This window comes from Xiphias gladius, chromosome 10 (genome assembly GCF_016859285.1).
Source record: "Xiphias gladius isolate SHS-SW01 ecotype Sanya breed wild chromosome 10, ASM1685928v1, whole genome shotgun sequence".
Taxonomy (NCBI): Eukaryota; Metazoa; Chordata; class Actinopteri; order Istiophoriformes; family Xiphiidae; genus Xiphias; species Xiphias gladius.
In genome coordinates this window covers 6,843,476-6,866,051 of record NC_053409.1, presented here as the reverse complement: position 1 = coordinate 6,866,051, position 22,576 = coordinate 6,843,476, and the positions used below count along the sequence as shown (strand labels likewise).

General features: G+C 39.6%; 3 protein-coding genes across 3 annotated transcripts in view; 1 reads left to right on the top strand and 2 right to left on the bottom strand.

Annotated features, from left to right (window-relative positions):
- Window positions 1-37: 37 nt before the first annotated feature.
- Window positions 38-13,015, bottom strand: LOC120795201 (protein only RNase P catalytic subunit). Its single transcript, XM_040136871.1, has 10 exons — window positions 12,198-13,015; window positions 11,741-11,879; window positions 11,311-11,545; window positions 10,900-11,204; window positions 10,251-10,298; window positions 9,942-10,074; window positions 3,277-3,387; window positions 1,153-1,301; window positions 535-733; window positions 38-343 (listed from the first exon to the last, which is right to left on the bottom strand). The coding sequence occupies exons 1-10, from the start codon at window positions 12,634-12,636 to the stop codon at window positions 203-205; spliced, it is 1,899 nt and encodes a 632-aa protein (XP_039992805.1). The 5' UTR covers window positions 12,637-13,015; the 3' UTR covers window positions 38-202.
- On the top strand, window positions 12,971-19,410 carry ppp2r3c (protein phosphatase 2, regulatory subunit B'', gamma). The gene is made up of 13 exons (XM_040136872.1): window positions 12,971-13,642; window positions 13,742-13,866; window positions 14,474-14,578; window positions 14,710-14,822; window positions 15,417-15,514; window positions 15,728-15,798; window positions 15,953-16,085; window positions 16,496-16,551; window positions 16,942-17,017; window positions 17,512-17,648; window positions 18,268-18,405; window positions 18,668-18,727; window positions 18,930-19,410. Exons 1-13 carry the CDS (start codon window positions 13,576-13,578, stop codon window positions 19,122-19,124), a joined length of 1,374 nt encoding a protein of 457 aa, XP_039992806.1. The 5' UTR covers window positions 12,971-13,575; the 3' UTR covers window positions 19,125-19,410.
- A 2,029-nt stretch (window positions 19,411-21,439) lies between these two features.
- fam177a1 (family with sequence similarity 177 member A1) overlaps window positions 21,440-22,576 on the bottom strand; it is a 3,716-nt gene continuing 2,579 nt past the window's right edge. The window contains exon 5 of the mRNA XM_040136323.1: window positions 21,440-22,576. This exon is cut by the window's right edge and continues 105 nt beyond it. Within this exon, the coding sequence (XP_039992257.1) occupies window positions 22,466-22,576 (111 nt within the window). The 3' untranslated portion in view covers window positions 21,440-22,465.

The window sequence follows — 22,576 nt, the reverse complement described above, 5'->3', positions numbered from 1 at the left end:
TGCTTTGTTGCAATGTAATGGCACAAATGTTTACAACATTTATTAATAAATATCAATAAAATTTTCTATTTCTTATGGTTGAAAGTTAAATCAAAAAGTAAAGGCACTTCAATTGTGGTAAATGTTTAATTCACACGTCTGCTTTTATATTCAAAAAATGATTCACAGAAATGATTTAACACCAAAATGCTGTGCTGTGAAATCAGTGGGTGTGTTCAGTGCTTTGCGTGAGGCAAAGCCATCGTTGTGGTACTTCATAGGTGCTCCTGTCCTCTTTTTCATCATAGGGAACGTGCCATGAGTCTCCTGAAGTTTGGACAATTGTGTCATAGCTGGGAATACTCTAAACAAAAACACACACACACACACACACACACACACACACACACACACACACACACACACACACACACACACACACACACACACACACACACACACACAGTTAATTGGTATGCTTCTTTCTTCATGCCTAATTATCCCCACTCTCCTATAATATCCTTCCCTCCTCCTCCTGTTCCTCCTCTCCCTCACCTGAAATCGGACCCTCCTGCCTGCTGCAACGTATCCATCCACCACCAGCTGGTGGCCTCTTTGCCATTTGAAGAAGAGACGTCTGGTGGCTCCGTCTGGCAGGCAGGCCTTGTGGTCCCTCATCAGGTCCCTACTCACAAACTGACAGTGATTCCCAGAATGCAGAGCGGCGTACAGCAGGAAAGGGTCATCCTCCGAACTGACAGACGCAAACGGGTAGGTGTCATGTAAACTGATTACAAATTAAGCCTCTTAAGAACAAAAAGGCTGTTAATGACAAGAGGTATTACAAATCAACAATCTGCTCAATGCAACATGTGAATTCATATTCTCTATTCTAGTGTATTCTATTAGTCAGCCACCCACGTGTTGCAGCATTTTCAGTTGCAGCAAAAAACCCTTTTGATTTTAGAGTAGCTTTCAAAGAATGCACAATCAATGAATTGCAGTTGCATAACTGAATCAATCAACTGCAATGAGAGTTCTCTTTTTGTTGCTGTTCCTTAAACTTCATACACATTCTCAACAGGTAGCCAGTGTTGCCCTGCTGTGCAAACGTTTTATGTGTTTTCTAGAAGGCGAATTCCATTCTATTCTTATTTATTATCAGCTGCTCACATGTTTTCGGTGAAGAAGCAATAGGCTTTTTGCTGGATAAGATTCATGTTGTGTCTCTCCCAGGATCTGGAGGGCCGCAGCATGTGTTTCCTCCCTAACACCAGAACGGTCAAGCCCTGACGTTCCAGCTCTGACACCACCGCCAACAACTGAAACACATACAGTACATAACCCAATACTTTTATTTATACTCACATTAAAAATAGAACATCAATATTTAATGACACAAACGTCTGTCTGGATGCCAGCTCCATTTAGATATACAACCACACTGCAGGATGCAAGTAAGTAGCTCTTACAAGGCCAATACAGGTTTTAAGACTGGTTTTAATATTGTTTGCATCTGCTGCTCTAACACTGGCAGTAAGAATGGGTGTGTGTGTGAATATGTGTGGGAGATCATAAAACATGCCGTTGCATGTGAAAAAGACAGTAATGATTGTCAAGTGAAGTTGTAAGTAACATAAAACATGCAACAACATAGCAGTGTTACAGACATACAAAATGTAAATTACATACATTTGCATGTTCACACACCACAAGTCATGTTTATAGATGTCTTTTTAGATATACAACAGAAAAGGAGGAACGACTGTTTGTTGTTTCTGAAATGGACCCACACGGTATGGCTGAAACAAACTCAGGCCACTACTTACCGTACATCTCCGTCTAATATAGTAGATGAAGCTATGAAGTATTCCTATCCACCTCCTGAATGGTGTAGCGAAAATGACTGCTGTTTACTTTAACAGAACATTAACCAACAGTTCTGTAAAACAGAGAAGTACTATGAAATTTGGGGAATTAGCGGTTTATATGCTTAGTGTGGCTGTAGTGAGAAGCCTTTTAATGTCATAAATTTATATTATCTGAGATTAAAAGACCTGTATGTTGTGTATGTCCCATTTTAACCTTGCTAGCAGCATAGCTCTGTTGATGGCAATGTGAGTCGTTGTACCACTTTGCTCCAGAATGATATACTGGAGGGACTGGCATGAAAATTTGTAAACATACTGATGGTGGACTTTGGCAGTCCCCTGGCTTTTCATCTAGAGCCATCATCAGAACAAAATTTTGTCCAATACTTTGCTTTACGACCCAACCCCTGCAAAACTAATGACATTCCCCTCAGCCTCAGCTTTACTTTGTGTTTATTGTTAATTAGGAAAGTTAGCATGCTAACAACCTAAACTAAGATTGTGATCATGGTAGGTATTGGAAAATTTTACTTTGTACTGCTAACTACCTGCTAAACATCAGCATGTTAGCATTATTGTCATTCTGAGCTTGTTAGAATGCTGATGTCAGCATGTAGCGTAAAGCACCGCTGTGCCTTAGTACAGCCTCACAGCCTCATGGCGTGGCTGAAGACTCTTAGTCTTGTTCATCATAGATTCAGCAGATAATTTCATATTGCGTACATAGCTGTTGCCGCTGAATTCCAATTTGAATAAAAGTTTCTGTCAGTGGTCCTGATTTGTGCGGACTTTTGCATTCATTTAAATAATGTATTTTGACTAGATGAGTAGATAGGGAAATCACTTTTGTCAGTTTGGACTTTCCTCCGTCTTGCAGATGTGATATATTACAGACAGAGAGACAGGCGCACACACGTGTTCACACACACACACACACACACACACACACACACACACACACACACACACACACACACACACTACCTGACAGACAAAACAGATCTGGGCAGCCAGACAAGTGGGCTATGTCTTGTTAAAATCAGGTATTGGCCAATTTATAAAAGGCACCTCCTACACACATCTATCATTCATACACAAACACACACTGTGGGATTAGTCATTGTGCAACTGTCAGAAAAGCCCCTGGGTTGGACAGACATATATGTAGAAAGAATCCCCTAAAATCTAGACTGTAAAACTGCGTGTGTGTGTGTGTGTGTGTGTGTGTGTGTGTGTGTGTGTGTGTGTGTGTGTGTGTGTGTGTGTGTGTGTGTGTGTGTGTGTGTGTGTGTGTGTGTTCATGTGCAGAGAGTACTCTGGATGAGCACCATTAGACTGGTAGCCCCTATAAAATAATGAGCTTTACTTTTTTCATCTCTTTTCTGTACCACATTTTGCATGCATGTGCATCTGTGTGTTTTCTCACCGTCGCTGACAGCTTGCTTTTGTCCTTGCTGATATTTGCTACATTCAGCCCATCTACAACCACATCAAAAGCTGGCTTCCTCTTCACAAAAGTTTTGAAACGCTCCAGCTCCTAGAACGGACAAATAAGTAGATAGAAAGATAGACAGAGATTCAGTGAAAGAGAGTGTGATAAAAAAAAATAGCTCATAGATATAAAAAAAATGGAAAAAGACAGGCAAGTTATACGTGGATATTATGCACCAAACAAAAAGTACAGCTGAGGCTGATGGGAATGTCATTGTTTTTGCAGGTAGTTGGTCATAAGCCATAATACTGGATGAATTAAGATTTTGATTTCATGGTGGCGCTTGAGGAAAAGTCGGCGGATCACCAAAATTAAAAAAAGAATTATATAAAAGAATTTATCCTCTGGGGATCGTGAATGTCTGCACAAAATCTCATGGCATTCCATCCAAAAGTTATTGAGGTATTTCAGTCGGGACCAACAGACTGACATTACCAACTCTAGAGCCATGCCAATAGTATAGCTAAAAATTAATATATGATTTGCAGAACATGGACAAGTATTGTAGCAGTTCTTTATTTGGGCAAAACGAAGGAACGAATGGGCTCTACTTGCCTTTAGATTATAGGAGCAAAAGTCCATTAATTCACAAATAAGTAAGGCAACCACTCAGAAATTTTCTTCTTACATTTTTCAGTTTATAGAATGAATAGCAAAGGCCCACTTACACACACAGACAAGTTGTGTTTTTCCTTCCTCAGCATGTATGTTTTGTTTCTGTCCATCCAGTATGGCAGTGCATTATCTCAAGTTTACTCAACTGCATTTCTCCTTCATGACTATAGAGCAAAAATCTGAACTGTGCCGATGTCTAAATAGATTTGGGTATAATGGCAGACTTGCTCATTTTCAGTAAGGGCAACTGCCTTAAAAGCTGACAATTTGACAGGCTAATGTCCTGGATGACTGACTAAATATATGGTACTAAAAATGCAAGGCAAAAGTCTGCAGTACTCTCTAATAACAACATCAGGGGTTGGTACATTATTGTGGTCGAGGAGCATAACTGAACTCACTCTGTGAGCTCACTGGCCTGACGGTTGACTGATTTTCTACCTGACCAATCACAGGCCTGCCAGTAATAAAGCTACCTGGCCGTTCCTTCTTGGTACTGCGATGGCAGAACGCCAGCTGGCAGCGTGACTGACTGTAAGGTATTCTGTGTTGTGATAAAGTTTACAAGCTTATTAAGTTTACGCACTGTGGATCTGAAAAACAACAATTTTTTCCTTGTGCGACTACACTTATCTTAGATTAGACACAGACTAATATGACAGAATGTAGACTGGGCTACCATCATCTGACTCTTATCTGCATTGCATGTATTACAATTGATCATGCTTTATTTGCAGTGTCCAATACTCACACTAACTTTCTCTAAGGTGGCTAAGATACAGTATATAACTAAAAAGTCTAATGTGCAAAGACATCTGTAGTGATTCAGTTTCTTCCTTAGGCTTAATTTCAGCATTACCGATGCACCTAAAATGCCAAAATACAGTCTCAGACCCCCTTTCTAACCCACTGGGGCTCCCATTCTAGTCAATATTTAACATACTGTGCCACAACTTTGTACCATAACAAGAAAGTAGTGCTTAATCTTAGAATAGGCCAGTGCGGGAACATTGTAAGTACTTTCACTTTTAGATATCAGCAGTATGGAAATAGGCTGCTGTGAATTCCCCTGGACTCAAAACTCAACTGTGTGCACACTATCACGTACAATGTGCACCATCAAAATGTGGCTGTAAAAATGTTAACAAGGGCTGTAATATTCCTTCTCTGATGAAAGTACGATCTAGATAAAACACCCTCACCCAGTGTGTATTTTGATTGCTTTAAATCACCAAACACACACACACGCACAGTATGCGACAATAATTAACTGCAACAGCAAAGTGCAGCTAGAGATTGGAGGCTGGTTTTGGTTGAGCTGGGGGAGAAGTGTGTTTTAGTTGGGAAGCAAAAGGAATTAGAGAATAACACTGATGGGTGATAGATAGATGTAAGAGTGGAGAAGAGGTGTGTGATTGGTCATGATGGAGAAAGGGTCGAAAAATCTAAAACAAAAACAAAAAAAAACAAATAAAAAATTGTGGAAATAAAGATTAAATTGGCAAAGAAAAATTAAGACAGAATGAGAGAAGGAGAGGGAGGAAGAGAAAGACGGAGAGAAAAGTCCAGTATAATTATCCAGGGACTTTCCAGAGCTGATATGTGAAACCAGTTCATTGTGCTGCTGTGAATGCGCGGGCGCACACACACACACACACAGACACACAGACACACACACACACACACACACACACACACAAAAACAGATACACTTGCATACATAAGCTCACAGTAAACATTCCCAAAAGCATTACCACTGACCTATATGATACAAAATCAGATTGCAAAATAAAAAAACAAAAAAACAATAACTGACTTCAGGAGGCTATGAATACATATCAGCATTTAACCCCGTATTGGTCTAATCTTATTATATACGATGTATGATAGTATAATGTGCCACTGCAAATGATTTCAAACTGCTATACTGAAGAAAAAAATCCACTCTGCACATACACTGCATTCAGAAAAGTATTCAGACCTTTTACTCAGTACTTGGTTGAAGCGCCTTTGGCACCGATTACAGCCTCGAGTCTTGTTGGATATGACGCAACAAGCTTTGCACACCAGGATTTGGGGATTTTCTGCCGTTCTTCTCTGCAGACCCTCTCAAGCTCTGTCAGGTTGGATGGGGACCGTCGGTGGACAGCCGTTTTCAGGTCCCTTCAGAGGTCTGTTGGGTTCGAGTTGTTCGATTGGGTTCATGTCAGGGCTGTGGCTGGGCCACTCAAGGACATTCACAGAGTTGTCCCTAAGACACTCCTGTGTTGTCTTGACATTTCTGTAGCCTTCCCCAGATCTGTGCCTTGACACAATCCTGTCTTTGAGCTCTGCAGGCAGTTCCTTCAACCTCATGGCTTGGTTTTTGCTCCGATATGCATGGTCAGCTGTGAGACCTTACATAGACAGATGTGTGCCTTACCAGATCATGTCCAATCAATTGAATTCACCACATGTGGACTCCAATCAAGGGGTAGAAACATCTGAAAGATGATCAGGAGGAATGAGAGACCCCTGAGCTAAATTTCAAGTGTAATAGCAAAGGGTCTGAATACTTATGTCAATGGGATATTTCACGTTTTCTTTTTTAATAAATTTTGCAAACATTTCCAAAATTCTGTTTTCACTTTGTCATTATGGGGTATTGAGTGTAGATTGATTAGGGGAAATGAATTTAAATGATTTTAGCCTAAGGCTGCAGCATAACAAAATGTGAAAATAGTGAAGGCATCTGAATACTTTCTGTACATGTAGAACCTACTGTAAACTGCATTATATTAGAGATTAGTATATTATTATTACATATTTAGGTAATTCAAATTATAACTGGCTACAAATTTTTGGGCCAATATTTGATCCAAATTGCATTTAGGGGAAGAGATAAAGTGAGCCCCTAAGTAATTGAGATAAACAGCACCAGCAGCAGCTGTAACACCAGGTAACTATAAAGAAGATAACCTTATATGTAAGCATTTTATTACCTTATTTCCTCTGACTGCAATGTTTGGTATTGAAGTGCAAAATGTAGTTAAATTAAAAAAAAGCAGAAGAGTCATTGTTGTGGGACAATCAGTTTTTACTTGTTAAAACATTAAAAACAGACCGATCTTCTGTTTTTAGTGGTATCTGAAGCTTGTAACTGTGCTGAAATGTGCTCTAGTAGCCCAAAACATGAACATCCTGTTGTCAGAAAAACACACTGCATGCTGGTTGGTTATTTAACTCTAACAGTGTGGACACAAAAACACAAAGGCACTTGTAGAGGGGCTACAATGTAATGGAACACAACTCATCCAAAATACAACCTTTGTGAAACTTGGGATGCTTAGGATGTTCAATTTTCTTTTCAGGAACTGGGTGGAAAAAAAAATTCAATACGTCACCCACTGGAAACTAGAGCCCCAAAAATTAGTCCAAAAAGATCAACTTTATAGTTTATTATATATATATATATATATGGCTGTTAGTTTTTATTAAATTGCACAGGGATCACTTGGTATAGTGTTAAAATGCTCCAACGCTAGGTGTTTGACTTGATCTCTGTCTGCTCTGTTCTTTCTCTCAACATCTATCTACACACCTACCCAGCCCCCAGCATCTGTTGCTTCACTGTTGTCTGAAGCACTCTGTTTGCCCTTAAAATGATTTGCCTTTAATCGGGAATTAATGACGTCGAGTTAAGCTGCATGTCTGTCTGCCTTCCTCTGTCTGCTTGGCGGGAGGTAGTTGTGATCCAGATTCACATGGTGCTCCACATGCTGGAAATCCCCTCAATTTAACTATTCCACCAACAAACTCCCCTTGCCTACCGAAAAACCCAAAGGAACACATGCAAACTTTCTCTGTGTTCATAAATTACATATGACATATTATTAACTACATAATACTGATGTTGCCAGGTTTCTTTCTGGAACTATTTCAGGTGAATAACCTTGTTTTTAAGTTTATCGTCACTGGCATTATAAAAAATGCAGCCAGTACATTCCAATCCAGTGAAAAGCTTGTGCCCTGGCTCTCTCTCCACACAGACAGCGCACATATGCATGCAAGATATCGTGATGACTGCCTTCTTTTGGTTAGAAAAGAGGCACACAACTTCAAAATTCAGCCCTCATTTTGTGTTTAAGTTTGCGTGCATGTGTGTGCTGCCCTGTTTGCTAGTATCAAAATCCTAAGTGAAGCTGTCTGTCACACAGGTGGTGTTGCTCCTATCACTTTGAAAGCACTTAAAGTAATCGGAGGAATGAGTGATACTCTCATTAACACACCGAACCTGCACACACCACGTTTGCTTCCTATGACTGGAAGAAGAATGGGCCTACCCAGCTCGAAACATGCAAAATATGTCATTTCCATTTAAGAAAATTTAACTTAAAGGAATAGTTCGGCATCTTGGGAAATCCCCTTATTCACTTTCTTGCCGAGAATTAGATGAGAAGATCGATACCACTCTCATTTCTTTCTGTTTATTATGAAGCTAGCATAAAGAATGGAAACAGAGGAAACCAGCTAGCCAGGCTCTGTCCAAATGTAACAGAATCCAACTACCAGCACCTCTAAAGCTCACTAATTCATATTTTATATCTCCTTTGTTTAATCTGTCCAGAAACTAAAGTTAAAAATGTAAAACAGACTATTATCATCTCTTACAGCTTCATAATGTAGTTAAGCCGACCGAAATTAACTTCTGGGTTGGCTAAGCTTAATTACTAAGCTGTATTGGATGCTAAAGAATTGTACTAGATGCTAAGACATCTGAGGTCAACTGCCTAAATTACCAGTAATTTAGGTAGCTGACCTAAATAAACTCTTGTGATATCTACTGAATGCATGGGATCTTCCTCCCATGGACTTCCCAATTTAAAGGAATACTTCTTTTTGAGAAATACGCGTATACACAGGAAGTTACTGTGCCTGCCCAAGAAGAAGCCACATAAACCGCCCCCCCTCAAACTCTTATGCATAAAATTGTACAAAAAAAAAAAAAATAGTGATGACTTTATTATGCTAGAAAGCATGAAGAGTGGAACCCACAACTAGTTAGTTGTACTGCCTTATCCCATTCCAAAAAATGTGCCTATAAAGGCCAGCAGAAAACCAACAATTTTAAGGATGGTGGAAATGACCATGCCGTATCATCCTCTGTGTCTTGGACTAATTACTAAATATCAAAGTCATACCAGTCCAAAGAAACAAATCAGTACAGTCTTTGAACCAGATGAACAGACAGCTGCCTCACTGTGCTTGAAGCTAAACTTAACTGCTGCTAAAACGTCTCGTTAGAGTGTGTCAAAAGGAGGTCTGTTCGTAGGCTGTTTTCATCTCATTCGTGTAGACTGTGAAAGCAGCTGTTTGAACAAGTCTCATAAACTGCTTCAGCTAACCTCAACAGCCCGGTGCTGCATGTGAACCAATGGCGCCATCTGGCACAAGTTACAGGGAAGGAGCTGGAGAGCTACTGTGCCATGCTGCTGACAAATCAGTTTCAAAATAGATAGCTTTAGAAAGACTACTCTTTACACATTTTTAGAAAAACCTGGAATTGTTATTTAGGATTACGTTTTTCCTATTTTAAAAAGCTGGAATAAAGAAACTATTTCAAACTGAACTAGGCTTCTGAAAGTTCTGAAACTGTTGAAGCACGCATAGCCTCATGTCCTGTATTCATCTAAAGGTTTATATGAATGTAGATCATATTCAATGGACAAACTGCAAGCGTAAATCAATGAATACAACTTAATATCATCAAATATAGAGTTCATAATCTGTTAATACCCATATTTAATTTCAAAACTGCATACAATGACACTAAATGAAAAATTACCCTGCACACTATGTCTTTAATCCTAGTTGAGATGTATTTAAGCTACTTAAATGCTCTGTGTGACCTTAGATTTGAATCATTAGAGACTTATCCCCAGTTCTTAAGGCAGGGAAACCTTCTTAGTATGTGTGTGTGCATATGTGTGTGTTTGTGTGTGTACCTCCGGTGTAGTCTTGTTAAAAACATCTCGTCCCTGGATGATGTCAGTCATCACTCTGTCTTTCAGCTGTTGGTACTCCTCCGCAGTCAGCTGGATGGACTCTAACGTCGACCCACAACAACCACATAGACCCCTAAACACACATACATATATACATATCCATATATCTATGTATATACACATTAATGACACACATCATCGTACTGTAGACACAAATAGAACACACCATTTTGTGTATCCACAAAAATGGATTAAATAACAGAAGCTGCTATGTAGATTTTAAGTAGAAGTAGGAAGTGGTATAATTACTTTGGGGTGGCGCTTGTCCAACTTCCTGTCCATTTCTGTCCCGTGAGACTGAAGACACAGAGGAAAAGAAAGACAGAGACTAGAGTAATGAGAGCAAGGAGTTGGGGTGAATAAAAATGGCAAGGAAGGAGGTTGTGTAAAGTTCATACAGACAAGGGGAAATTGCTGTGGGACTGAATGTTGCTTTTCAATTTTATCATGTTTTTTATCAGTATAAAAAGAGAGAGAAGAGGAAAAAGTAAAGGGCAGCTCCGGCCTCTTGCAATTATTTTTGCTTGTTAGCTGCCTTCAATTAATAAGATGTCTTGTGCAGTTGAGCACAAATCTCTACAGTTCTGAGAGCATTAGCTACACAACAGACTGCATCATTAAAATGTATTCAGAAGCCATATCTGAAAACAGCTTTGAATGTTAGTGTTCCACTCCTAAGTCACCATTTTTGGCCCAAATTATACTTTTACAACCAACACTTTTTAATTCCACAATTGATGAGACAGATCGAAAAAATAACTTGTCATCAGCCAATCAGTTGTGTTTGTTTTATAAAAGTTTTTAAGGCAAATTATTCTAAATTATACAAAATGGTACCTTATGATGATGTGGATCCAGCTGCAGTTCCCCCCCTAACCAACCAACCACTGTGTCGTACCTCTCAAACCAGGTCTTGATGATGCTGGCGAGGCTACCATGGGGGTAGATCTGGTTGTTCCTCATGTACAGCAGAATCCGCAGCAGCCTCTCCTGGTGTTCAGACTGAGACATGGCCTCTGCCTCCGTCCCTTCCACCCCCTTGGTCTCGCTCACTCCCTTAAACAGAGCATCCCAGGTCTCCTGGTGTGGACTCAGTCCCTTTTCAAGTAATTCATCATAAAGAGCCCAGGCAGTGGTCATGTCACCGTGTAACATTGCTGCTGCAATGACGTCGCCATAGTTGCGCGGTGATGGGGTAAAGACCTGTTGGGGAGACAGTCAAATCAGGGGATAATATACAAAGTATGGCGTGTCCTCCGGCCCTGCTATGAGGTTAATATGCTTTCTGAACAAGCAAAGAGCTCCTCACCTTCTTCACCTCACGCAGGATGCTGATAGCCTGCCTCCACCTCGCTGTGCGGCTGAAGGACTTGATGAAGAGGCTGGAGGCTCCCGTTTCCAGAGAAGAGAAACTTCCCCGCATGATGTCATAGACATCGAACGCTTCGGCATCGTGGCCACCACTCACACACAGCGTCAGGTACCGTAGTAACAGCTCATAGGACAGCGTCCCTGTTTCCGTGGCTACAAAAGTCAGCAGAGACCTGGGGGCAGAAGATTTTAAAAAGGGACATGCTTTATATTGCACTTCAGTTGCACCACAAAAAACCTTAGGTACTGACTACGTGTCTAATTCTAAACAATCTGCAAAGGTTTGAAGTACTGTGAGGACATTTGAACATCCACACAATATTTTCAAAAATCACAGACACGCAAAAACACACACGTCCTCCTCTCACTTGGCGATACCCAGCTCTGCCCCAGAGGTGAACAGCGCAGACATCATCTGGATGTCAAAGCGTTGCTGATTTCCCAGAGATTCCTTCAGCTTCCTCCACTCCGCAGCAGAAAGTGGCCGGTCAGGAGGCTGCACCTTTCCTGCGAAACATTCATGCTTTAGTGCTAAAGACTGAAACAATTATTCCCATTCACTTTCATGGATTCATTCAGATGTCTAAAGGTATTAGAAAAACATAATTTACAAAACTTAAGTCAACTGAGTGTCTATTGAGCAAGTCTGACTATTAAAAATCTGGAATTATTTGTACACAGTTATCTGAACTGCCTTGTTACTGCGCAAATCTGTTTTTGGAAATATTGTATTTTGCACCAAGAAGATCTGACTATAAGAGAAAGACAACGCCTTCGTCAGCGTCAAAGATGCCTAATAAAGTAGACAGTTCCAGTATGTCCCACCTGGTCTTCTAGATGTCCTCCCTTCAGGTTCCTCCTCATCCTCAGAGGCCAGAGCTGCTTTCCTCTTCAGCATCTCTGCTGTCCTCTTTGCCGTCCCAGCAGAAAACACAGATTTGGGGAAGGGCGTCCTCTCCCTTAGGGTGGAGCTCTTACCTCCTCCATCCACTGCATCTTCCCACAATTCCCCTTGTCTATGTCTGATGGTCCCATATTTTACTCCACCATGTCCATCGGTCTGTCCACTGTTCCTCCTGACTGCCTGTCTGCCAGCTGAGTTGGGGTTACTGTCTCTGGTGCACAGAGAGCGTGCTGCTGGAGGCAGCTGTGATGACTTACACAGATTAGTCTTTATGGTCAGGAAAGCTGAACTTCCTTGACGTAAGAAAGGCTTTAGGGGTTTCAGGCATATTTTGACTCTAGATATCAAGTTGGAGCCCATGTTATGAAGTTTAATCTCTGGGATTATTAGAATTTAAAATAGTTTATTCTTACTCACTTTCATGTTATCCTGCATGCCATCCAAAAAATGTAGAAACACCTATTTCCCAAACCAACTCACCACAAAACTGACACATGCTGTTAGTTACATGATCGTTCAACCTGGAGGGGAGACTAACCAGCTATCCTTGCTGCTTCTAAACACCAGACGTTACTTAAGGACAACTATCACTCTCGTTGACTCTATAGACAGTTACGATGTTCAAGTGAATAACTAGCTCAGCTTCGTTCTGTCCACGGCACATCATGGGTAAACACGACTGTAGGCATGACATTCGTCGCACACCTCGACGTCATCAACGCTCGACAGCTCCGTTCGTGAGCTGCGCCAAGTTTTTACGATAACCAGAGAAGGACCGCGAAAAAGCTATTTGGTTACAAAGTAAAGGGGCAAAAATATATGTCACTTGAAACCAGCTTGACACTGAAGAAATGGGAAATATTTGAAGAATATTTTGGAAAAATGTCGATTTCATATGAGTTTCCTAAACAGCTGCACATAAGTAGCTACTACTTATGTGCAGCTGTGTACATAATGTGCTGTGTGTACTCTGTGTTAGTTTAACTTTTCTTTTGTGCGTCCTAGAGAATTTTCTGAATTTACTTCCTTTAATTAATGATTGCATTGATGAATTTTTTTTTTTCGAGTTGATAGCAACTGTTATTACCTACGATATTTACGTTGTCGCTTAAGTGTTCGTTTTATGGGATTAGGCCTTTATTTTGAATTCTTGCCGGAAGCCATATTCTTGTTCAGTCAGCACCTTGATGTTGGAGTAGTGTAGTTACTTTTGTACACAGGTCAACCTCACGCTGTTTTTTCGACTTTTGGGTTAGAAAGGTTTAACTGATGAAATATTAGATTAACTTCAGAACAGGTATGGCGAAAGAACAACAGCCTCACTGGTCGGATATTTTGAAAAGGAGGATAGCAAGCTCCAAAAAAGGTAAGAACTCTGGCTAACGTTAGCTAGCTAATTTATTCTGGATTGGATAAATCGATCTGAAGTCACTTCCTAAATCAAGATGTTCTTGCTACTGTACAGATGAGAGAAGCGAGGAGGAAAAGAAAGCAGAAGAAACGGAGCTGTTCACCAAATACTACACAGAGTGGAAGGGAGAAAACGACAAAGACAAGTCCTACAAGAACATCCCACGATTCTACTACAGGGTATTATTTAAATACATGACATTTGTAAACCCAGTGGAAATTGCTGTCATTCATGTAATTTGGATCGTTTTATGGTACAAGATGGAAGACTAAACTCTGTGCCATCACTAAATCTATCACTAAATTTGCAACAGTAAATGAATGTCTGTTTTCCATTTTAAGAAAAAGATGAGAATTCGAGGATCAAGATATAGAGTCACATAGATTTTGTTCCCAAATAATTCAACTACAAGGTCAATGTAGACAAGCTACTGTATAGCAGAGCACTTTACATTTTTTTAATACATGACACCAGATCAAAACAAACCAGTGAAATGCTGTCAGTTTTATTCTGCAAGTCAGTTGTTTGACGGTGTGATGATTATAAGTGATGATAATGTTCTTACATTATAGTAGAGTAAAGCAGTAATATTGAAACAATGGTTTCAATATTACTGCTTTACTTTACAATTAATGTTGATAATATATTACTGAGTGTGTGTGTGTAGTTTCCAGCAGAGACCAAGGAGCCATGATGCACCTTTGGTGTGTAATGATGAAGATGTGCAGAAGTGAAAATAACACAGGCCATGATGATGATGATGATGATGATGATGATGTTCTGCAGCTCCCGGCAGAGGATGAAGTATTACTTCAGAAGCTGAGAGAAGAATCCAGAGCCGTCTTCCTCCAGAGGAAGAGCAGAGAACTGCTGGATAATGAGGAGCTGCAGGTAAAACACACACACTTAAAAGTAGTCCGACACAATATAAGGACTTACTTCCTCATGAATAACGGCACTATATGTTTGTGATTTGGTATCTACTTTGTTGTCTTTTTGTCTTTCTATTTGTCTTTCTGTAGAATCTGTGGTTCCTGCTTGATAAGCACCAGGTGCCTCCAGTGAGTGGAGAGGAAGCCATGATCAGCTATGAAGCCTACCTGCAGGTGGGGGAGAGGGCTGGGCCCAAGTGCAAGTAAGTAACAGGAAGTAAAGGTTTATTGGCAACAATACAGTTGGAGTAAAACCTCCCATACCTGTTTTCTTTAATAGAGCAAGGATCCATGCGCTATCAAAGTTGTTTCTGTCACTGTGACTTTATATCCCCTTGGCATTAAAGTGTATTTGCTGTTGTGATACCTGTTTATTCAGATCAGGCAAAAACACATAAAATCCTAATTGTATTGAAAATGTGATGCCACAAACTGCCTCGGGAGGTTGTCAGAGACATATTTTATGCCACATTCAACAACCCAAGTTACGTATGCGCTCTGTGGCAATACAAATTAACTTTTAAACCAGGAATTGGACACACATTAAGAAGGTGATTAATGTCATCCGCTGTCAGTTTTGAAGGGTTTAAGGAAGTAATGTTTTTATTGTGGCAAGGGAAAGCGAAACCTGACTTGGATGTGTATAGCATAGACAAATTATGTCCAGCTGAGATAATTCTGTACCTAGGGAGAGAAGATGTTAATAGCAGATGTAAACAGGAAATCTGGCTTTCACATCGAGGATAGTAACATAATGAAAAGTAACAGCTCTTCTCCCCTTCTCTCCTTTCCCTCAGACGCTTCTTCACAGCCCGAGTGTACGCCAAGCTGCTCCACAACGACCCGTACGGCCGAATCTCCATTATGCAGTTCTTTAACTATGTCATGAGAAAAGGTCTGGATCTTCATTTTGATTTCTTGTTCTACATTGTCTGTTTTCACATGCTTAGCCATCTAGGTAAAATCTGCAAGGATTATGAAGTGTGGCATTTGTTGAGTAGTTGGATAAAAACATCTCCCAGGTCCTTTTTACTTACATGGATTTATGTGTACTGGTGAATATTTTGTCACTGACTGTTGCTCATGTCCGTTCTCTCTCTGCATCTAGTGTGGCTGCATCAGACCCGGATAGGTCTGAGTTTGTATGATGTGGCAGGACAGGGCTACCTCAGAGAGTCGGTAAGCATTTCAATCAGAAGCCACAAATTACAGTTCAAGTGATTTACAAAGTTTTAACTGCATAAAGTCAGTAGCAGCTAGTGGCAGAATTATGGTATGCAGTTGTACTTAAATTTAAACTGCAAGGAAAGATGACACTCTTCATTCTCTGCAGGATCTGGAGAACTACATCCTGGAGCTCATCCCCACTCTGCCTCAGCTGGACGGACTGGAGAAGTCCTTCTACTCTTTCTACGTCTGCACTGCTGTTCGCAAGTTCTTTTTCTTCCTCGACCCACTCCGAACCGGTAAGACTGAACCCCACTGTGAACCTCAGCAGTAAAATTTGCAGGAACACGTGCTGAAGCATAGTGACGTCTTGGATTGTCATCCTATGTATAAGGACATGCAGGATATGCAGCTAAAACTTGTTTCATTAGATCAGAAGCTTCAATGACCCCTGTAGGGACTTTGGGCTGTTGTAGCATCAGATTGTAAGAAATAGCCAAGAAATACAGAACAGAGATAACAAGTAACCACAACAACCACACATTTTGAAATTGATTCAACAAATAAGAAATGGTTATGAGCATCTAATGCATTTTCAGAAGGATGCAACACCGCTATATGTAACAGGAGGAGACTTTACAGTAAAAGTCAGCAACAACATTTCTTTTACTGAAGATGTATGTCTTTCTGGATTTTTTTTTTTTTTCAGGAAAGATTAAAATCCAGGATATATTGGCTTGCAGTTTTCTGGACGATTTGTTGGAGGTAGAATGTTTTTTTTTTTTTTTTTGTTTTTTTGTTTTTTTTAAATCACTCACATTTCTTAATTTTATTTAAGTCCACATCCATTTTTTTCACAACCCCTCCTGTCTACATTCATACTTTGTTTAGTTTATTAAGTGTCTACAGTACCGACGGGTAGTTAAAAGTGCCAAAGTCAAGATTTTTTAAAGGGGAAAATATCGGGATATCCTGTAATTGTAACAGTCCACCTGAATGATGTTTTGTAGTTGTATTAAAGGATTAATGGAGTTTTTTTCTGGTTCTCCGACAAACGGTTTAGGATTGCATGGGTCATTCGTTGTTAAGCAATACTCCCAAAATTGTGGCCTTACCTCTCACACTCTCTTTTTCCCTCTCCTACTGTGCTCCTAGTTGAGAGATGAGGAGTTATCTAAGGAGAGTCAGGAGTCCAACTGGTTCTCAGCCCCGTCGGCTCTCCGGGTCTATGGTGAGAAAACGTCTGTGTGTAAATTGTTTGGGGTGCCAGACTCAAATCAGATGGTCCTGGTATTAAGTGATCCTCAGGTGAATGAAGGCAGCTGGGGGCCTCGCAGTGCAATTCATCTTCAGTGCTGCAGGACAGCAAAATTTTATACAATACTGAAGATTCTTCAGTACCTCAAAACACACTATTACCTGTGTTAAATAAATTGTATATTATATTAGGCCCTTGGCCCAAGGATCAGTTGATTAAACTTTGGTGGAAGTGGTGTGTATCCAAGTGCGATAAAAAAATTATGAAATCATAAATCATTAAATCAAATCCGGAAGACAAAAATCTTTTGCTATGTAGTTGTTGCCATATACATGAACTGATTCTGGAGCCATAACAAAAAATGGTTTGTACGTGTGTTTGACTGTGTGATCAATCACCAGCAGCACTCAGAGAATACTGCCTGCCTTGTCTTTGTCATTTCTTGATTTTCATGTCTCTCTCTAAAGGCCAGTACCTCAACCTGGATAAGGACCACAACGGCATGCTGAGCAAAGAGGAACTTTCACGCTACGGCACAGCCACTCTAACCTCAGTCTTCCTGGACAGAGTGTTTCAGGAGTACCTCACCTATGATGGAGAAATGGTACAATCGATAACAGTATCAGCAGCAGTACTAGCAGCTGTAGTAAACATAAAGATGGGTGACAAATGAAGAGGAAAAAAAACAAAGTGTGAACATCTTCTGCGCTCCTTGGCCTTGATTCTCCAAGGTTCTGAGATGTTCCCATTTGGCCTTTTGCTGAAGGCAGTGCAGAGCGCTGTCGAACACATTGCTCCAAAATCTCCCATAGTTCAACTGGATTGAGATCTGGTGACTGTAGGCACATAGCACATGATTCATTATCATTTTTATATTCACCGTCAAAACCACACAGGGACCCCTGTAACCTGTGTTGTTTATCCTCTCATTTATTCAGGGTTTTCTTACATTTGCTTACCTGTCTGTATGTTAATGTTCAACTCAAACAACCTTATAAAGTTAATCTTCAGCTGCTCATTGAGTGAAGAGAGTGTGTCCTCTCTGGGCAGCTGACACACACATTTAATGAAATTTTTTAATGCTGAAAATCATAGGGTATTGCTCTATATCTCCTTTCCTTGCTTAATTTTAGGTGATAGATTTCTAGACGTCTGTTGCTGGGTCTAAGTTGGATATATACTGTACATAATTAGGTTTCTGTCCTTTTCTTCTTTTATCTCAGGACTATAAGACCTATCTAGACTTTGTATTGGCCTTGGAAAACAGGAAGGAGCCAGCAGCGTTACAGTATATTTTTAAACTTCTGGATATGGAGAATCGGGGATACCTCAATGTCTTCTCTCTCAACTACTTCTTCAGGGTATCAGCTGCACACTCCTCACACAAACACCCTAATCGGAATTGGAATCAGAAAAACCTTATTGTTCCCTGCAGGGAAATGACATAAATTAAAGGAAAAATAAAAAAAATAATGGGTTTACAATCAAGGTATACATTCAAACAGAACATGTTTGCACTGCTATGGGTACCCATCTATCCTTGTTACAAGAACACTCACACACAAATTTATATTATCTGTGTTGTGTCAGTGTTTCATCACGTTTGTGTGTTTTGTACTTCAGGCCATTCAGGAGCAGATGAAGCTGCACGGTCAGGAGCCTGTGTCCTTCCAGGATGTCAAGGTAGATTGTACACTTGTACACAAACGATGTGAATGTTACTTTCAACTTATTTTCAATCAGAGATGTTCACTGTCTTGGCAAAAAGTTCAAGCTAGCTGTACTGTGTATTAACAGGCTTTTGACCATCTGTTAAGCCAAACTGAGACATGTTTTGGGGTTAAGAAAAAAGAAAGTGAACATTGTGATCTCCCGCTCTCCTCAGGATGAGATCTTTGACATGGTGAAGCCTAAAGACCCCTATAAAATCACCCTTCAGGATTTGGTAAACAGTTGCCAGGGTGATACCGTCAGCAGCATCCTCATTGACCTCAATGGCTTCTGGACCTATGAGAACAGAGAAGTGCTGGTTGCTAATGACAACGACAACAGTAACACGGTTGACCTTGACGACACCTGAGAGTGACTGAATTTCACACTTTTCAATGTCAGCAGGACATTGAACCCTTACCTTCTGACTCAGGTCCCTCTGGATAAGTTGCAAGTAAATAACTAAACTGTGAAAACCTTGAAATAAATGGTAGGGGGTGAAAAGAAATGGATAGGATGGACAGAAGAAGGAAAGTGTGGCATATTGCTTTTTGTAAATATTGTTGTTTTCCTGTAAAGAAGACCTAATATACATGTTTTTGCCATTGACCCAATTTTTTAAAATAAATGTTTCCTTTTCATTCCTTTTCTGACAATGCCGAAATGTTTCAGTTTTCTTGTATAATGAAAGCACCCTTTTATTGACACTGGAATCAAACAGGTAAAACTCACAAAGGTAATAAACAACTGATTAACTTTCAAATTTAACTTAAAGTGGGTATGATCAGTACTTTTGCATTAACAGAGGCTTGAATGTGAAAGTTGGAGCTCACACTGACAAAACAACAGAGAATTATCTCTGCTTCTGCTACTCTACAGTTCCCCTCAGCTCAACAAAGTTCTTTAGTGTCCTTCAGCTCATTGTTTTGGTTTTCTGTCACGCAACTCAACTGTTTTGATTCACTCTCAGCGCTTTCATAGCTTATTCCTGGCCACAGCAGGCATCAACAGTATCCAGCAAAAAAAAGCTCTATGAACCCACTACACTATCTGCTCAGCACCAAACAGCAGACAGACAAGTAGCTAGAGATGATAGTGGACCATTTGGCAGCTTAAGAGCCACATTTCCCTGAAGCTGGTGAAGACCAACAACATTGCTAGGGGACTGAAGATTAGACCTAATGCTATATATGTAAATAGGCAGTTTGCCATACCAACTTAAAAGGTACATTATGTCTATGCATTGTTCATAGCTTGTTTTTACTTCCACTAAGTGGCCAAAAAAACAGAAAAAATCAATTATTGCAGGTATAACTTAAAATTTGACTCTTTGCAGAAAAAGTTGTTCCTAGCAGACGCAGGTGAAAGGTTAAGAAATAGGTAACTGTATAGGAAGACTTGGTTAAACAAAGCTCCTTGTACAAAACTACATGCTATGGTTCATGTATGGTTAATAATTGTCTCCTTAATTATTACATTTTATTTTATTTGGGTCTCATTAAACATTGTGGTTGCAGTCTGAACATGAATTCTTTGAAAATTCAGCTACAGGTTAAACTGACACTAACAACCACAAGTCATTTCAAAAGCATGGAAGTTCATTCTTGACATCTGGATCAGTATGAGTGACAAAATAATTTCAACTCAAGGTCTTCTCACTATCTTTCAACAACATATCAGTCTTCATTAGTGAATGGAGGTAATTTCTTGTTGCATAATTTTACCCATTTAAAGAAAAGTGTCTCAAAATTTGATCTTTACCATTAGTAGATTATAATTTCATACAATAGAAAATTATGTTGGGACTGTTTTTCTAAAGTTAAATATGAACTGCAGATATGCAGAACATGCCCACAGCCTCCTTTGCCTTGAATTGTAATATATATCCCATTGTTATGATGCTGAAGGTGAATTAAAAACATTATTGATGTTTCATGTTGAAACAAGATGCACAGATGGGCGGTTTGACTGGCAGACTCAAAACTTATTCAAAACTCAACAAATAAGATTGGACGAGAGAAGACTTACATTAGATAAGAGGGATGGGATTTCGTAACACAGAGGAAAAGTGTGAAAAAGTATTTTGTTACTTTATGAGTGGTGATAAAAGCGATAAAACATCAACATTTTGAATGTTTAAAGGTTTTATTAACACGCAGAAAATATAAATATGTATATACAGATTCATTAAGAGTTTAAGTTAAAAAAAAGTTTTGCATATATTGGCCTTTTTTTTTTTTAAACATAAAAAGCATGAATCATATCCTTAGTTGACTACTGTAGTGAAAGACAGTAGTCAACAAAGGATGTTATTAACCCAATGAATATTTTATGGTTAATATTTCAGTTACAGTGTAGCCCATTTAAAAACCTCTCCCTGAAATGGATCTTTTTTTTTCTTGGAGGTTGGTAATGAGAGAACAGAAGCTACAGTGTCTGTGCAGCTGGTTTACTTCTGACTAAACACTGCTGTTCTACTCTCTAAGGAGATCTAAGGCTTGTCCCCACACCACACAGCCATATCATTGGATAAATATAATTAATTAAGAAGAAGAAGCTTCTTACAGCTCAGGCAAGGACACTTGAACAAACTGATAACACACATGAAGGTACTATCAATGTACCTGAGCAACTGTACTTCCCAATGTAATTCAACAATCATCAATAAATTGGGGTACTACTGGATTTTCAAAGATTTGGAATACATTTATTTTTTACTAGTGAACCTACATTAGCTGCATAGCCTGGTTCGTTTTAGCAAAACAATTGGTACTTTATGCAAGTTGTTTCTGTTTTTAAACTGTTTCAAGTACCATCACAGAGACTCGTTTACATTGTAAATTGTAAAATAGAAAGTAAAGAAAGCAGGTAGAAAATTCTTTGAGGTTAGTGTTATAACAACATGCCTACGCCAACTGATGCACACTGGGAAAGGCTGTTTGGACATCATGTTGACCTATAAATGACTGTTCTGATGAAACTCGAAACTGGTATGTTTTCTGTTAAGTCTTGGCATTGTCTAAGCAGATGTTTTATAGGCCTCATTTTTTAGTATGTTGTCTTTTTATTTTTAATCTGAAGTATGCATACTATGTGTAAGTACATAAGTCAAGTCAATGCCACTCATTCCTCTTCCTAACTTATTTAACTTGTAGGCTATTCTTTTGTTTTTCTTTATTCCAGATATAACAATATAGCAACAACAGGCAGAAATGAAGAGTAAAATATATGCCCAGTGTAAACTAACAGTACCGCAGCGCTGGCTACTGATGTCATCAATACCTGGTGACTTGTTTAGCTTGGAAGTCAAAAACTGTCCAGCTCTTTTACACACTGTAAATGAATTCCCATGCCACGTCTAGATGAAAAAACTGAAATTGATTTCCATTTCTCACTAAGATTACATTCCAGCATCTATTTCACTCTATCAATTGATGTCAATTTAAAGTGTGTTGAGCGCAGTTTGGTCTACAAATAGTTAAATTCCATGTCTCAGTCTTCTACTTCTTAAAGCTGTACATAAATTTACATTCACAGGTAAGGCGAGTGCATTCCCACAGCCCTTTAATTTATCCCTGCACTGTGTATTAAGATCTCGTTTTATAAAATAACATAGAAAAATAATATTATTCATCTATACAGCTAAGTAAATTAAGGTTTTGCCTGGCAGAAATGTGTGAATGTTAGAGGTTTGTCAGTGAGCGTAGGTTTTCAGGAGGGGAGAGGGGAAGGGACTCTGTTGGTGTCTGGAGCACCGAGAGGAGGCTCAGGTTCGAGCTCAAAGCTAATGTTAACAAAGGAAGCTCCGGACGCCTCCGGCTG